The sequence below is a fragment of the Nyctereutes procyonoides genome, unplaced genomic scaffold (assembly GCF_905146905.1).
Source record: "Nyctereutes procyonoides isolate TBG_1078 unplaced genomic scaffold, NYPRO_anot_genome, whole genome shotgun sequence".
NCBI lineage: Eukaryota > Metazoa > Chordata > Mammalia > Carnivora > Canidae > Nyctereutes > Nyctereutes procyonoides.
This window is the reverse complement of record NW_026575142.1, coordinates 68,248,298-68,266,599: the sequence shown is the minus strand read 5'-3', so window position 1 is coordinate 68,266,599 and position 18,302 is coordinate 68,248,298. Positions and strand designations below refer to the sequence as shown.

Genomic DNA, 18,302 nt, shown 5'->3' with positions numbered 1-18,302 from the left:
TGTCTGCATGGAAATTTTAAAAATTCAGTAAAATATCTGGAATTTTTAAATGATACGGATACCAGTGTTTTGTCTACATTTACCCATAATTCTACCTTTAATTTCAGCATATTTTATGACAATTTGCCTTATCGTGAAGCTTATTTCAAAGACATCTAAAGATGATCATTTTCATTTTCATTCTTTTCCTGGCCTTCAACCTTATAGAAGTAGAGATTATTGCAGTTGTTAGAAAACCACACATTTATTTTTTACTTTCTTTCAGTGTTTGTGGAAAAAGCCTTTAATATTATTAAAGTCTAAAGGTCTGCTTCCTCTTGCCATGTAGAATCTGAGTGTCCTCATGGAGGTTATCCCTTAACTCGTTTCTCAATGGCCCACCAATTCATCCCACAAAACGTCTGCCTGAGGATGGAGGCATATCTGACCCATCACATCAGAGAGGAGGAACACAACAGGAAGGAACACAGTATGCACACAATGTGTGGCTTGTTTGCTTCTATTTCATTTGTGTAAGATTTTATGTGACTTCAGGATGTTCAAGTATTTTGAGACTTGAAAAAGCATTGATTTCATTTTGAAGATAATCAAGAAGGTCTAGAATTTTAGTGATTTGATATACTAACAAATAAAACTACACAATTGTTACTCATTTTATTTTTTACTGATTGGACTTCATAAAGAGCTATGCCATTCACAGATTTTTTTTCCTGAAAAGTTGTCTACTTAGGTATTTCTGGGTCCTGTAGCATCAGATTGGTAGAGAAGGGGAGATTCTGTACTAAGCTGCTATGTACAAACGACTGTTTTTTTAAATTATATTTCAAGATTTTTTTTTTTTTACAACCACCTTGACATTTGTGAGGGTCAGACTCAGGAAAAGTTACTAAATCAGTGTTAAATGTTTTTGTCTCTTTTATTACCAATTAATTAGGTCATCTTTATAAAACATCCAAACTAGCATTGACTGAGGTCATCCACAAATAGTGTCTCCTTCTTTTCCCCAAAAATAATTGAGTGAAGAGTTTTATAATATATACTCTAAGAATCCTTTTAAGAACATGAATATAATTTGACTGTTTTTAAAAGATAATTTGAGAGGAAAGACGCTTATGTTTGATTATGTATATATAGTTGTTACAGGAAAAGGGAAAATAGCTTATACATCTAAAGACCTCTCATAATTAATGAGATTAGCATGTCAATCGAAATAGGCAAGGAATAAAAAACAGGAACTTACACAGAGCTAAAACTAGCCAAAATTCATTTTAAAAAGGCCTAACTAATGCAAATTAAAGTGTAAAGTCAGTAATTTTTGTCTGGCAATTAGTATTAGATTCAATAAATATTTATTAGCCAAATAAATGAAGCAACATTTTTCACCCATCACATTGGAAAAGACTTTTAAATGATATGAATTCTTTTTTTTTTTAATTATATGAATTCTTAAAATTAACAGGATATCCAAGCAAATGATAATAGTGTCAGGTAACTACCAATTCAAACTATGATATTAAAACATCTAGACTCTAGATTTTATTTTATCTTACAGCTTTCGGATAAAATTAAGAGAAATACATTTTAGAACAGAATACAGCCATTCTCAGGCAAATTTCACTTTAAAAAATAATTGACAATAATGCAAATGTAAATGGCAAGCCAATCTCAATCTATAAAAGAAAAATTAGTTTAAACTATATCATTTAGGGCAGCCCCAGTGGCCCAGCGGTTTGGCTCCACCTTCGGCCCGGGGTGTGATCCTGGAGACCAGGGATCAAGTCCCAGGTCAGGTTCCCTGCATGGAGCCTGCTTCTCCCTTTGCCTGTGCCTCTGCCTCTCTCTCTCTGTGTCTGTCATGAATAAATAAAATCTTTAAAAAAAGTAAAAATCAAAATAAACTATATCATTTAAACAAACAAGATTTAGAATATAAGAAATTTTATATTAAGGTATATATAAATAGGTATTAATTCCAAATATTACTTTGCCCAGTGAGAAAATTTTCCCCAGTATATAGTCAGATGGAGATAGAAAAGAGCAAAAAAGTAGATATTCTGAATAAGGTAACTAAACAAAAAGTGGAGTTTCATCTTCCCCATCAGCCTTATTTCCAAGGAATAGTGGAAAACTCTGAGGGGGAAAAAGTACCAATCTATCTTTGTCATATTATTGACACTTCTTAATGTTTGAGATTCTCCTAAAAAATTAATTATTTTCTTCATCTACAGTTTATCTATGGTGCCCAGAAACCATTGACTTCCTGGAATTTTTATTAAGAATTCCATATTCTTGCCATGTTTTTCAGATACTGTGGCCTCTGCCAATAAATTCTAATAAATTTTCACTTCTATTCTTTCAATAACATCTTAGAGAATATGATTCAGACTCAAATTAATCACCGATCATGTTAATGGTTCCTAGGAGTTTACTTCCGATACCCCTTATTATATTAAATCAAACTTGATAGTGTGCTAGATCATTGCTCAGCTGGGTTTTCATAAAAGCACTGGTATTTAATATGATTTATACCTGGTTTTCTGTTAATATCTTTGCTTATTGTATGCTTTATTTTTAAAACAGACACCTCCTTAAAATATATCATACTATCATACTTTTCAAATATTTTACAGGAAGCATTTTACTGTAAAATGTGTTACTTATTTTATATGATAGTCACATAATAGTGAACAAGAACAATTTATTTAATTTACAATCAAAATATTAATATTTAATTTAAAGTTTGGGAAAAGTATGTATACATATTATATGCCAATATTGTTAGGAGATTTAAAGTCTTAATTTTTTTTTTCAAGCTTTGCAGCAAAGGGGCAGCTCTGGGAAAACCATTCGAAGCATCTGCTGAAGATATAGCAAGTGTGGCAAGTTTCATTGAGACAAAGCTTGTTACATGCTATCTACGCATGAGGAAACCCGACCTTGCCCTGAATCATGCACACAGGTAAAATGAAGTATTAATAACTGCAAGTAAATACTGTTCATGCAAACAGAGGGCACTACATGAGCTTGTATGATCAAATTCCATTTCATTTCAAAAGCAAAACAAAAAAACATTACTACCTGACTAATGTTAAGCTAGACAATCATAGAGAGCACAAAGGGCATCTCAAAACCTAATGGAGGAAATAGACACATGAACAACTACTCATAATGCAGGGTTAAAAAATAAAGCAGATAACTTGAGTAGCAAATTACTACCTTAAGAGAGGAGAGAGTGAATAAGGTAAGGGATGAAATAAGGATTTCCAAAAATGCATAAGATATGGAGAATGGCAAAAGGAAATTCAGACTGTAAATTCTAAGCAAAGACTTGACAGTTCATGGCTTATCTGGTGATAGGATAGCTGATTCAGAGGATCCTGTGCAAGGGTAGGTGTGAGAGCTGTCCAAAGGTGCAAAAACACTTTTTATCATGTCATTAAAAAGTTATTTTTCGTATTTCTATCCATCTTCAAAAGTCTGTATCATTACATGATCTTGTCCCCAAGGTTTCCCAGGCCTCCTTTTCTTCTATAAACATATACCTCTCGTATACCCTGTTTCCTAAAGGCCTTGTTCTTACCATGGGTAATATTCAATTTAATCTACAGCAAAGATAGAGTGATTACATTATGCCTTCCAAGTAACTTTTTCCTTAGTATTATGATGTCTCCTCCCCTCCCCACTTAACTTTGAACGATTTACCTAGAATTTTTGTCTTATCCATTCTCTGATCTCAGACATTCTGTACTACTTTTGGATACAAATAACAAAACTAATAACATGAAAACATAATGCCTGCCTTGTTAATGACCACTAGGAAACATAGCTATCAGTTCTACTAAGACCCATTTTGTGACTAGGAGATCTGCCAACATGGTAAACATCATTTACAACTCCACATCCACAAGGATATAAAAGATCTACCCAAGATTCCTCACATTTCCTCAGGAGACGTCGAATTTGTGGGTTTAACCTTGCCATGAAGGACCTGCAGACAACAAAATAATTTTAAAATTCACAAGATAACCTGCTTGAAAGAAATTTTCCTGCTTAAGTAAACTATAGAACCTAAAGGCAGAGTCTCTTTGACATCAAAAAGAAATTCAACCCTATACTTTCTGGAAACATTTTATGAGGCCATTGTTTCCAAACCCAATATCAGGACATACAGTCTATCAAATAATTTTATTCCATTTCCACTTGAGAGGCCCAATATTGGAAATGTAACATATATTTCAGGATGTCAAAATATTGGAGTTTCTGGGCTATTTGGATGACTCATGATCACAAGGGAAAAAATATTTGAAATTGGAACTGACCCAGAAAATCTATAGGCATATGTAAACAATAATAAACTGAGAAGCACTGAAAGTAATTATTTATCACCTTCTCCATGATTTTCACCACACATAAAAAGAGTCACCAACATGGCCTACATTTTAAGGAAAATATCTCCTGGATATCTGAGTGGTTTGATGGATTTTCAAATCATTTTTAATAATAAAAGAACTTCAAATGGCATAGTCATGTCAAAATTCAATTCAATGTTATAAAAATAAGTAATGAGCATAAGTAAAAAATTCCACTTTAATCTAAATATAAGAAACAATAAAATGCTACAGGGCCTAAGAATGCAAAAATAAACTTCAATAGGTTTGCAATAAGATTTAGCAACTTTTCTTTTAAAACTAAGAGTCCTCTTTCAATACTTGAAAATTGTTGAGAGAAGGATATGTAATGGTGGATAGTAAAATGATCTTACCTATTACACTTGGAAAACTTTTAACTTTTTTTCTATTGTAAAATAACTTTTGCTTCTAAGTTGAACATTAAGTAAGAAAAACAAATCAATAGAGGTTAAACAGTCAATTCATACAATTAATAATGTACCAAGTGAAATAAATCATTTTTTTGGGCTTGTCATACTGCAGAACTGCAGAAGTCAGTGTATATAATTCTACTATTAAAGTGTTTTTAAAGATCTCAGGTTTTAAAACAGAGTCTGATATATAATCAATAACTATATTTCTCAAAATAAATTAATCAGAATTCTCAATCTATAAATAGCTTACAACCATTAGTTATACAATGAATGCAGAATTTTGCTTTTGTATTATTACCACTTTGTGAGGGTTGCTACTAATCATGAATCAAAATTAAAATATTCCTTTTTTGCATTTATTTGCATTTGCTAAGCATTCTTTCTTTAATTTTATGTAAATGTGAGGTCTGCTGCATATCTTTAGGAGATTTGTTAGCACAAAAATTAGCTTAAAAATCATCATGTAGTTTTGCTTCTGATAAAAATAAGTACACATTGTTTTGTCATGTCGAAGACTACAAAAACCATAACTTTATGGTCTTAAGTTCAACCAAGATACATTTTGAAATCAATCATCTGTGTATTGTTATTTAAAATATGATAATAAGTGATATAAAGGCTCTAGAAACAACTATTAACAATTGTTTTTCCTAGTAACATGTCCAAAGTGGCAGATATGTGTATCATGTTTTGTGGGTTTTTTTGTTTTTGTTTTTACTTCAACCAAAAGCTATGCCTAGTTTCGCCAGTTGACCGCATCAACTCTATGCTTACCTCATCAGACTGGTGCCATTGTTTATCAGGAAGTGTTTTGAATATTTCTAAGATTGATTTCTAATTACTACAGTCTTATCAAGAATAAAAATTCTGCTATAACTTTTTCAATCGTATAATTATATTTTGATGTATATAATTGTAAAGATTTTAATGATGCGCATATCACTGTTTTACATGTTTCTCACCTGTAGATTCTTATTTGTTTTTGTTCCAGAATTTTGATGCCACAGGTAGAGGGCAAGATGAAATCTAAAATGTCAAATATATGGAGAGATCCTATTTACACAATTGTTTTATAATGATGGCATCTATATTCATTCAACAAGTATTTATTGATGCCTACCAAAACCCCCTATGCTATGCAGTGGGGAAGCAGTTGTAAACAGGAAAGGTATTTATATACATTAGAATTGCCAAATTGTAAAAACAAATAAATATTAATAAATACACAAGAAAAAAGGATGTGATAAATGCTATGAAAGAAATAAACATGATTTCATGTTCCAGAGGCAGTATAGTATATTGAATCAGAGCAGAGTCTGGAATCTGACTGTCTAGGCTTAAATTCTGACTCCCCCACTCATTAGTCTGATTTTAATTCTCTATAAAATTGAGTTATAATTATAGTATCTACTTCACAAATATTATTTCACAAAGTTTTGTGAAAATTAAATATAAACCCATGAATTTTTCATTCTATCTATGATAGAGTTATTGGTATTGGACCTGCCTTTCTGCTGTAAACAACTAAAACTGGAAAAATATATGAGGCAACTCTTTTCAGGCATTGGGCACAGCAGAACTGTGATCCTTGAGAGAAGGGAAATACATGTAGTGAGCCCCATGATTTTCCAGTTTTTTGCTGGGGTTCTTTTCCTGCCCTAATTCAGGGAGATCGATATCATGTTAAACTGCAGTCTCACTGAGCTGAGGAAGCAGTGATTAGAATACTAGGCTGAAAAAGAAGCTGTAATTTCTAGGATAAGTGGCCAAAGAAGAGGTAGCTATGTGAGGGCATGGGGGCAGAAGTTTGCATGAGGATTTATTCAGGTTCTTGGCCAATGTAAGCAGAGATTTCTTGGGGCAGGACTAATTGCTAAATGGAAATAAGAGAGGACCTGCAGTGATGGGATATGTTGGAGTGTCAGTGTGAAAAGACCTCCCTGAGTATCTCAGGCATTCAGTTGAGACTCTAGAAAGGCCATGCTTTATGAGTAAGGACCATGACCTCTAGAAAGGGCCACACTTCAGGATTATGACAAAAACAAGAATATATACCATAAAATTGCTTGATAGGGAAAACAAAACAAAATAAGTTTGTAGAGACAAACAATAAATTTGTCTAATAAAAAATAAGTTTGTATAGATGATGTCATAATCCTAATTCCTTATAAAGGTTCAACCAAAATGTCTGGCATAAAATTAAAAGTAGGTAAATAAAACTCCAGTCATAGAAATAAACAAGCCATAGAAACAGACCCCAAGGTGACCCATATGTTGGAATTGGTAGAGATTTTCAAGAAGCTATGAAACATAGGTCCAAGGACCTTGAGATAAAAATTGTAATAACAATTAAAGAGATGAGAATCTCAACAGAAAAATAGAAACTAAGAACCAAAAGGAGATTTTAGCATAGATTAATCTCTGAAATTTTTAAATGTACTGATTGACCTTGACATTAGTTTAGAGACTGGTAAAGATTGAAGATAAATTTATAGAAATTATCCATTATGAAGAATGGAGAGAAGAAAGATTTTTAAAAATTAATCAATTTTTAAAAATTCAGTGACCTGTCTTCAGGGACAATAGCAGGAAATCTAGCATACATGTAATTGAAGTGTCAAAGGGAAAGTAAAGAGAGACTAAGACATTAAAATAATTACTGAAAAATTTTCAAATTTGATTAAAAAAACAGGTATATCCCATTAGCCCCAACCAGGATAAAAACAAAAAGAACTACATCTAGGAACATCATAATCATATTCTTAAAAATCCAAGATGGAGAGAAATAGTAAAGGTAGCCAAAGGGAAACAATACATTACATATAAGGGAACAATGATGTAAGTAACAGGTGACTTTTAATCAGAAATAATGGAGGCCAGAGTGCCTGGGTAGCTCAGTTGGTTAAATGTCTGTCTTCAGCTCAGGCCATGATCACAGAGTCCTGGGATCCAGCACTGAGTTGGGCTACCTACTCAGCAGGGAGCCTGCTTCTCTTTTTCCCTCTGCCCCTCCCCTGACTTGTGCACACATGCGCGCACGCTCTCTCTCTCTCTCTCTCTCAAATTAATAAATAAAAATCTTAAAAAAAAAGAAATAATGGAGGCCAAAATACAATAGAATAACTTTAAACAGCTGAAAGATAAATGATAAATAATAAGATTACACAGTCTGATATGAAATATTTGACTACAATACCACAAAGGCCCGTGAGAGGGAGCACAAATGGAATTTTACTATGTGATTTTTATGTGAGATAGTACAATATTAACTCTAAAACATCTATGTTAAATAAATGATGCATGTTATAATCCCTAGAAGTAAACATTAAAAAATAGAAAAAATACAACTAGAAAGTCAATAGTGAACTTAAAATTATATACTAAAGATTTGTGTAACTAAGAACAAGTCAGAAAGGTGAAAAAAAGGAACAAGTAATGGATGGGACAGTGGAAAATAAAGCAAGATGTTAGAGTGGAACCAAACTAGATTAATAATTACTTAAATGTACATTGACTAAACATTCCAATTAAAGGGCAGATATTGCCAATTTGGATTAAATCACAAGATTCAACTATATGCTACCTATAAAAACCTATAGAAAAGGGAGAAAAAGGGAGAAAAATGATGTACTATACAGTAAACATAAAAACTTGTTTTTCTGTCAGGCTCAGATATGTTAATATTAGACAAAGCAGAACATAAGAAAAGGAGTATTACCAAAGATAAAAATTAAGACTCAAAAAATTTTTGAAAATGTGAAATCTGACAGTTTGTTCCCTAACCACAGTGGAATATGGTTAATGGAATTATATCAGAAATCATTAATAGTAAGATATCTAGAAAATCTCTCCAAATACTTGAGAATTAAACAATACATATTTAAATTACTCACGGGCACTACATAACCTCTTCTTCATAAGGCAGACAGACAAGAGCACTATATTATAATAAAGGAGATAATCCAAAAGGAAGATACAACAATTGTAAATATTTATTTACGCACCCAACGTAGAAGCACCCAAATAAATAAAACAGTTAATAGTAAACATAAAGGAACTGATTGATGATAACAGTACAATAGCAGGGAACTTTAACACCCCACTTATATCAATGGACAGATTATCTAAACAGAAAATAAACAAGGAAACAGTGGCTTTGAATGACACGCTGGACCAGATGGACATAACAGATATATTCAGAACATTCCATCTGAAAACAGAAAAATATACATTCTTTTCAAGTGTACATGGAGTATTCTCCAGAACAGATCATATATCAGGTCACTAATAAGGTTCCAAGAATTACAAGAAGATTTAAATCATACCATGCACCTTTTCTGACTGCAACATTATGAAACTAGATATCAACTACAAGAAAAAAAAATTTGAAAGACCACAAATACATGGAGGTTAAATACTATGCTACTAAACAGTGAATGGGTCGACCAGAAAATAAAAGAAGAAGAAAAAAAAAAAAAACACTTGAAAACAAATGAAAATGAAAACTCAAGAGTCCAAAACCTTTGAGATGCAGCAAAAGTGGTCCTAAGGGGGAAGTATATAGCAGTATAGGCCTACCTTAAGAGCAAGAAAATTCTCAAATAAACAATCTAACCTTACACTAAAGGACAACAAAAGAAGACTTTATTATTTCTAGTTTCATACCATTGTGGTCAGAAAAGATATCTGACATGATTTTCAATCTTTTTAAATTTGTTAAGAGTTACTTTGTGACTCTATTTATGGTCCTGGAGAATGTTCCATGTGGGCTTGGAAAGGATGTGCATTCTGGTACTGTTGAATGGAATCTTCTCTATATATACATATACATTTTTATTTAATTACTACTGCTTTGCCTTTTTAGCTGGGGTTATAGATAAAGGGCCTCTGTATGTAGTTGTTAGGTCCATTGGTCTGTAGTATTATTGAAGTTTGCTTTTCCTTATAGATTTTCCATCTGGGTGATTTACCCATTTATTGAGAGAAGGGTACTGAAGTCACCTGCTATTATTGTATTTCTGTCTATTCTTTCCTTCAATTTGATTAGTATTTGCTTTAAACATATACTAGAAATAATAAAGGAGGAATACAGAAAGTTTACAAATACATGCAAATTAAACAACATACTCCTGAAAATTCAATGGGCCAAAGAAAAAAATTAAAAAGCATCTTGAGACAAACAAAATTGAAAACACAACAAACCAAAACTTACAGGATCCAGCAAAAGCAGTTCTAAGAGGGAAGATTATAGAGATAGATACCTATATTAAAAAAAAAGGAATATGTTAAATAACCTAACTTTATACCTCAAGGAACTTGAAAAAGAAGAACAAACTAAACCTAAAGTTAGTTGAAAAAAAGGAAAGAATAAAGATTAGAGCAAAAATAAATGAAATGTATACTAGAAAAAGAACAAGAAAAAAATCAACAAAATTAGGATTTGATGTTTTGGAAAAAATAAATAATATTGGCAAACTTTAGAGAGATTAACCAAGAAAAGAAGAGAGGACTCAAATAAAATTATAAATGAAAGAGAAGACATTACAGCTTATACCACAGAAATACAAAGGATTATAAGAGAATACCATGAACAATTCATACACCAAAAATTCGATAACCCAGAAGAGCTGCTGGACAAATTCATAGAAACATACAATCTCTCAAGACAGAATCATGAAGAAATATAAGATCTGAATAGACCAATAAGTATGGAAGTTGGAAGCAGTAGTCAAAAGTCTCCTATCAAAGAAAAGGCCAGGACCAGATGGCTTCACTGGTGGATTATGCCAAACATTAGAAGAATTAATTCCAGTGTTTCTCAAATTCTTCCAAAAAATAGAAGAGAATACAATACTTCCAAACTAATTTTACAAGGCCAGCCTTACCCTGATACCAAAGCTAAATAAGAACACTACAAGAAATGAAAATTATATTCTAATATCCTTGATGAACATAGACACAAAAATCCTCAGCAGAATACTAGTAAGCTGAATTCTGCAGCATATTAAAAAAATCATGTACCATGATCCAGTGGGGAGATGAGTGATTCAACATATGCAAGTGAAAAATCTTAATATATCATCTTAACAAAATAAGGTAAAAGTCTTGTGATCAGGGGATCCTGACAAGAATGACAAAATTCAAAAGCCTGATGACTAAATAAATAAATAAATAACCTCTCAACAAATTAGGTAAAGAAGAAATGTTAACTCAAAATAATCAAGGCCATAAAAAAAAAAATCAAGGCCTTATATAACAAGCCTACAGCCAACATCATAGTCAATGGTGAAAAGCTGGAAGCCTTTCCTCTAAGATTAGGAACAAGACAAGGATGCTCACTCTCACCACTCACATTCAACATGGTACTGGAAGTCCTACCCAGAGCAGTTAGGCAAAAAATATAAAGGCATTCACATGGGAAAAGAAGAAGTTAAATTGTCTTTATTTGCAGATAATGTGATCTTATATAGAGAGACCCTAAAGACTCCATGAAGAAACTGTTAGAACTAATAAATTAGCTAACATTAGAGGAAACAAAATCAACATACAAAAATCATTTGCATCTTTATATGCTAACAATGAATTATCTGTAAAAGACATTAAGAAAACAATTCTATTTATAATAGTCTCCAATATAATAAAATACTACTTAGAAAAAAATTTAACCAAGAAGATAAATGACCTGTACACTAAAAGCTGTAGGATATTAATGAAAGATAAAAGACACAAATAAATGAAAACATGAATCCTGTATTCATGAATTAGAAGAATTAATATTGTTAAAATATTCTTACTACTGAAAGTAACCTATAGGTTTAATGCAATCACTGAGAAAATTCCAGTGGCATTTTTCACAGAAGTAGGAAAGGCAATGCAAAAATTCATATTTAACCTCAGAAAACCCTAAGTAGCCAGAGAACTCTTGATTGAGAAAGAACAAAGCTGGGGCATTGCGCTTCCTGGTTTCAAACTGCATTACGAAGCTAACAAAGAAATCAAACCAGAATGGTATTGGCATATAAACAGACACATAGATCAATAGAACAAAACAGACAGCCCAGAAATGAACCCACATGTCTATGAAAAATGAGTCTCTGACAAGGATGCCAAGAGTAGACAATGGAGAAAGGATAGTTTGTTCAGTAAATAATGCTGAAAAAACTGGATCTCCACATGTGAAAGAATGAAATTAGACCCTTATACCACATACAAAAATCAACTCAAAATGTGTTAAAGACTTAAAAGTAATATCTGAAAGCATAAAAGTCCTAGAAGAAAATGTAGGGAAAATGCTACTTGACATTGGTTTTGTCATTGATTTCTTTTTTTGGGGGAGGGGGAGGGGGGTATGACACCAAAAGCACCAGCAACAAAACCAAAAATAAACAGGTGGAACTATGTCAAGTTAAAAAGCTCTGCCCAGCAAAGAAAACAATGAACAAAAAGAAAAGGCAACCTACGGAATGGGAGAAAGCATTTTCAAATGACACATTTGATAAGGGATGAATATCCAAAATATATAAGGGACTTTGTAATTCAAAAGCAAACACAGACAAACAAACAAAAAACCAAATTAAAATATTGGCAAAAGAGCCAGATAGTTGTTTTTCCAAAGAAAAGATACCAATGGCCAAGAGATACATGAACAAGCCTCAACATTACTAATCATCAGGGACATATATATCAAAATGAAACTTCATTTTGAAGTATGAAGTATGAAACTTCATTTTGAGATATGAACGTATCACTTCATACATCTTAGGATGGCTATTATCAAAAAGACAAGAGATAACAAGGGTTGCCAAAACAAAAGGGGACCCTTGTGCACTGTTGATGGGAAGGTAAATTGGTATAGCCATTTTAGAAAACGGTATAGAGAGTTCTCAAAAATTAAAAATAGAACTACCATATGACCCAACAATCCCACTACTGAATATATATCCGAAGAAATGAAGTCAGTATCTTGAAAGGATATCTGCATTTCTGTGTTCATTGCAACATTTTTCTTGATAGTCAATATATGGAAACAATCCCAATGTCTATTGATGAATGGGTAAAGAAAGTGTGATATGTATACACACACACATACACTCACACACACAATGGAATATGATTCAGCCAATAAATGTAGGAAACCCTGCTATTTGTGACAACATGAAGGAACCTGGAGAAATAAGTCACACCCAGAAAGATAAATAGTATATGATCTCACACATATGTGAAATCTGAAGAAGTCTAAGACCATACAACCAGAGTAGAATGATGACTGCCAAGGCCTGGGAGGTAGAGGATATGAAGAGATGTTGATCAAAGGGTACAAACTTTCAGTTACAAGGTGAATAAGCTCTGGCAATCTAACATAGAGCATGCTAACTATAATCAAGAACACTTTATTGTATACTTGGATTTCCCTATGAGAGTAAATCATAAGTGTTCTCACCCGCCCCCCAAAAAAAGTAACCACGTGAGGTAATATTGCATTAGTTAACTTACTTGGTTGTGGTAACTTCTCAATGTGCATATGTAACAAACCATCACATTTTACATCTTAAATATATACAATTTTTGTTAAGTATTCCTTTTTTTAAAATTTTTATTTATTTATTTAATATAGAGAGAATGAGGCAGAGACACAGGCAGAGGGAGAAGCAGGCTCCATGCACCGGGAGCCGGATGCGGGACTCGATCCCGGGTCTCCAGGATCAGGCCCTGGGCCAAAGGCAGGCGCCAAACTGCTGCGCCACCCAGGGATCCCTCAAGTATTCCTTAATAAAACTAGGGGAAAATTAAAATAAAAATTGGTAAGTAAAAAGTAAATAAATAAAGTTTGGCCATTAAATTCAATAGTTCAATAGCTTTAGGTAAGACAAAGTAATTCTCACAATCGTAGGGGAACTTAAAACCACAATACTAATAGTAAAACAGTGGGAGCATTGCTGGTGCCAGTTTCTTGATATGAAAAAGTCTGTAGGCTACCAAGTATCAGTGTTGATACTACTACTTATAGGGGGGTATTAACCAGGACACAAAGAAAAAAGTTTGATCTTACCTGTATATATATATATATAACCCTGGGTACCTCACAGTTTCTTGCTTTGAGAAAACGTATGGTTAACTGTTTTTGAATACATTGCCATTCACTTCAGAAAAACATTACTGCATCCATACTCATTTTTCTCAACTCTTAGGCTCGAGCTAGAAAATGTGCTTCCTAGTTCTGTCCTTTGATAATCCCTTGATTGCTGGTTATTCCTTCCAACTGAATGAAATTAGCACAATTTGTATGTGTCTGTGTGACCATGTGTGTATGTATGGGTTTTTTTTAAAGATTTTATTTATTTATTAACGAGACACACACACACACACACATACACAGAGGCAGAGACACAGACAGAAGGAGAAGCAGGTTCCATGCAGGGAGCCCAATGCAGGACTCGATCCCAGACTCTGGGATCACGCCCTAAGTCAAAGGCAGATCCTCAGCCACTGAGCCACCCAGGTGTCCCTGCATCTATGTTTATATGAGTTTATCTGTGTGAAGAAAACAAAGGGAAATCATGACTTAAGGATGCCTTGTGGGACATTTTGCATGTGCGGCACTTTGGCTCTTCAAGAAGTCAGGCATGTTAAAAACACTGGATGGATCACTACTACCTTTATGTCTCTTGCTTTTTATCCCCACAAAAATATATTTACCTGTAAAAAAGATACTTCCACTCAAGATTATATGAAACATAAGTCTAAAAGAATATAAAACATTCCAATTTCTGTGGAAGGGCAAAGTATTCACTGTACCATACTGCAGGGAACAACCACAATAGCTTTCTGCAATGCAAAATTGGCCATGTAAGAAATAGTTCTCAAGCAGGAATGAGAACAAGTATTTATTGAACATTTATCATGTGGCAGGTGTGATTAGGCACTTCATATGCTCTCTCAGTTAATTCTTTCAATAACTTCCTAAGTTTTCCTTCTACCATTTTCCCGGATGAAGGAACTACATCCCAGCAAACTTAAGACAATATAGTGATTTTTCTTTGTTCTAAAAATTCTGCTTGTCATCTCATTTCAGCTTGAAAATAATTAAAATCATAGTATCTTTAAAATCAGGGTTTTGGGGGTGTGGTTTCCTTACAGATTGAGGTAGCAGTGGAATGTGTAGTGGTCATTGTCCCTGAAATCATAAAATATAGGTTCACCTACTGTTTATCTGATTGGTTTGAAAAAGCCTTGCTTTCCACATGTATGACTTGTGGATAATAAGATCTAGCAAGTCTACTGTGTAATATTGATGTAACACACGAGTCACAAGACTCGACTCTAACATAATCACCACTCTCTTCATTTTTACCTACTGTTCACCTACTGTTTATCTGATTGGTTTGAAGAAGCCTTGCTTTCCACATGTATGACTTGTGGATAATAAGATCTAGCAAGTCTACTGTGTAATATTGATGCAACACACAAGTCACAAGACTCGACTGTAACATAATCACCACTCTCTTCATTTTTACCTGAAGCCCTGCCTCTTCATTGTGATTATCATATGGATTAGTAAAATTGTCTTGAAAGGTAAACACATAAGCTTATTTGTGCTAAAAACAAATTAAGTGAGAAAAAAAGATAAGTTTAAAGCAATAAATTCCAGAAAATAATTAAATATGGTCATATGTTTTATCCAAGGAGTAGAGATGTGTGTCTAAGACTCATTATATACTTAACGAGAACACGAGAGACATACGCTGATGGTTCAGACATCTTATTTGAAGTTTCTTTTCTGAAGGAGAAGCAGAAGAAATAAGAGAAGCAGGAGAAGAGGAAGAAAGGAAGGAGAAGGAAAAAGAGAGGAGGAGGAGGAAAAGGAAAAGAAGAGAAGGTTGTAGAGGAGAAAAGGAGGAAGAAGAGGGAGGAGATGGAGGACAAGTAGAAGAGGAGGAAAGAAAGGGAAGTGGGAAGGAGATGAAGAAGAAGAGGAGAGGAGGCAAAGGAAAGAAAAGAAAGGAAAGGGAGAAAGAAGAGGCGGAGAAGAGAGGAGGGAAAAGGAGACGGCAAGGACTATGTCTGATCAGAGAGGAAACAAATCAGATTGACTAACTCTCTCTCGAGTTTTCAATAATGGATTCTGAAGCCGGATCAGATTTCTTGAGTTGCTTGTCCAAGTTTCAAAAGATATAATAAAAGGATTTTATTCTATTTACAGTAAATACATTCACAAACTTTTGTGCTTATTATTTTTCTTATAACAGAGCTTGCAATCGATTAATTACAGTCACGCCTGCCTTCAGCATTCCTGTATCACCTCCATTACACTTGACCTTTCCTCCCACGACTCTTCACCCAGACGGGTCATCGCCTGCCCTTATATTCAGGTTGACTGCATTTTGGTTTATAATAATCTTGCTTAGTGTTTTATGTCTCATCCTAGCTTCCACTCCTTCTCTTCTAATAATTTAGCCTCGTCTTAACTCTGAAGTCAGTTATCCATTTGGCTTTTATCTTTCCTTTACATTTTACTCATTGATACAGAAATGGCCCATAAATGCAGAAGCAGAATATTAATGTAATGGAGCAGTATTCTTATGCAACACTGCATCTGCCTGATCTGCCTGTCAGGACCTCTCTTTGGAATGTGAATCTCTCAGTTATTGTTGGTTTGTTACCCTACTTTTGATTTCCATGTGATTCTCAGAACACAGACCAGGGGTGCTAAGACATGATTCCCATGCTAAGAATGGGAACAATTCCCACTGCCTTCAGGAAGAAATGTTCCTTTCGGTCCTTGAAGCTGGCAAAACAGCTGCATGGGCACTCCTCTGGCTGGGTTTATTCTTATGTCATTTTAAGATGCTTCTTTTATATTTATTTCCCACTTTCTAATACACCAGCTCTAAAATCCATTCTGAAGGAATGAACAAGTCATTTAGCCTTTCGTTGCAACGTCTTCTGTAAATTCTCACTGGGATACTAAAAGCAGTCTTGTACTTAAAATTTTGAAATGTTCTAAAACATGTAATTGGTGTGGATTGGGGTGACTATAAATACTGAAAACAGAAGTGATATGTTTGTTTCTGCAAGGTCAACTGATTTTTTAAAAGAATTCTAGATTATCACGGATTAATTCTGTAATTATAAATAAAATAGAAGAGCCCTAAGTTTTCTTGTAACGTACTGAAAGAAGTTTCAACAATCAATGGCCTGGATTTAAATCATTGCAACTAGCCTTGACTCACAAAGCACTTACTTTCTCTTTGTCCCAGTTTCTCTGCATTCTTCAGCATCTCTGAACAAGGTGTAATGACAGTATCTTCTTCAACCTTGTGAAGGGGGTCAAATGACATTATGGGGGTGTGTTTTACAAATGGAAAATTTTTGTGCAAATCTTAGCCTTAAAGTCACCATTGTGTTTTATTTCAACCATATCAGGTGATTAGCCTGAAATTTTACAAGCATAGAACTCACAAACTTCTTTTCATGAGCATCTTTGCTCTGTTCAACACAGTGAGTCGTCGGTCCATCTAATGCTCATCCACAAAGTAAAAGTCATTTTGATGGTTCCCACTGGGACATAGTTGCTTTTACCCTCCTAGTTTGTCGCTCTACACACAAAATATTTCCAGACAAGTAGTTAGAAATTGAAGTAAGTCAAGGGGCACCTGGGTAGCTCAGTCAGTTAAGCACCTGACTTTTGACTTCAGCTCAGGTCATGATGTCAAGGTCCTGGGATAAAGCCCCAGGTCAGGCTCCCACACAGGGAGTCTGCTTGAGGATTTCTCTCCCTCTCCCTTTGACTCACCCCCCTCTCTAAAATAAATAAGTCTTTAAAAAAAAAAAAAAAGGAAAGAAAAGAAAAGAATTAAGTCAAGACCAAAACTAAAATTGAGGAAATCTAAGAAAATACAAGGAACTGATGTTTAATGAACACCGTCTTAAGTAATTAAGTTTATTCCTACGAATCTGCCTCTCCCAGCCTAAACTGTAAAACTGATATTTGTGTCTTATTCTTGAAGCAACTAATCTTGATGTTGTCCCACCCTTTCAGTCCTAAGAACCTTTTCTGGGATATTTGGCATGGAGAAGTCACTATATTGGCTATTACATATAAGGCCACAAGTAGCAAGAGACAAACTTGGGCAGACCAGTTTTTATTGGATCAGGTTAAAAAACATGGCCTAGATGCCAACCCCTATTCATCTGATAGCTCTTGCCAGCCTGTGTTGGATATTTTAAATTTTCTCTTTGCTTCTTTTCAAGATAGAAATCTCTTGTTGAGTCTTCCTGACTTTCTCTGACTCTATTAGGTTACCTTAGAAGAGCTGACTACCTTCTAAATATAGGTATGAGTTTAGTATCCATTTTACTTTTCATAATTTATGAACATGTATTTCATGGATGTGGACATTTTATATCATTGACAACATTGTGTTAGCCTCAAATAGCATTTTGCAAATCCTGAGGTTATACTATTACTGCTGTATTTACC

General features: G+C 33.9%; 1 protein-coding gene across 1 annotated transcript in view; it reads left to right on the top strand.

Moving 5' to 3' along the window:
* The window catches only part of SPATA16 (spermatogenesis associated 16), a 195,259-nt gene that overhangs the window by 48,682 nt on the left and 128,275 nt on the right, over nt 1–18,302 (top strand). Inside the window, exon 2 of the mRNA XM_055308435.1 lies at nt 2,814–2,959. Within this exon, the coding sequence (XP_055164410.1) occupies nt 2,814–2,959 (146 nt within the window). The remainder of the gene's footprint in view (nt 1–2,813; nt 2,960–18,302) is intronic.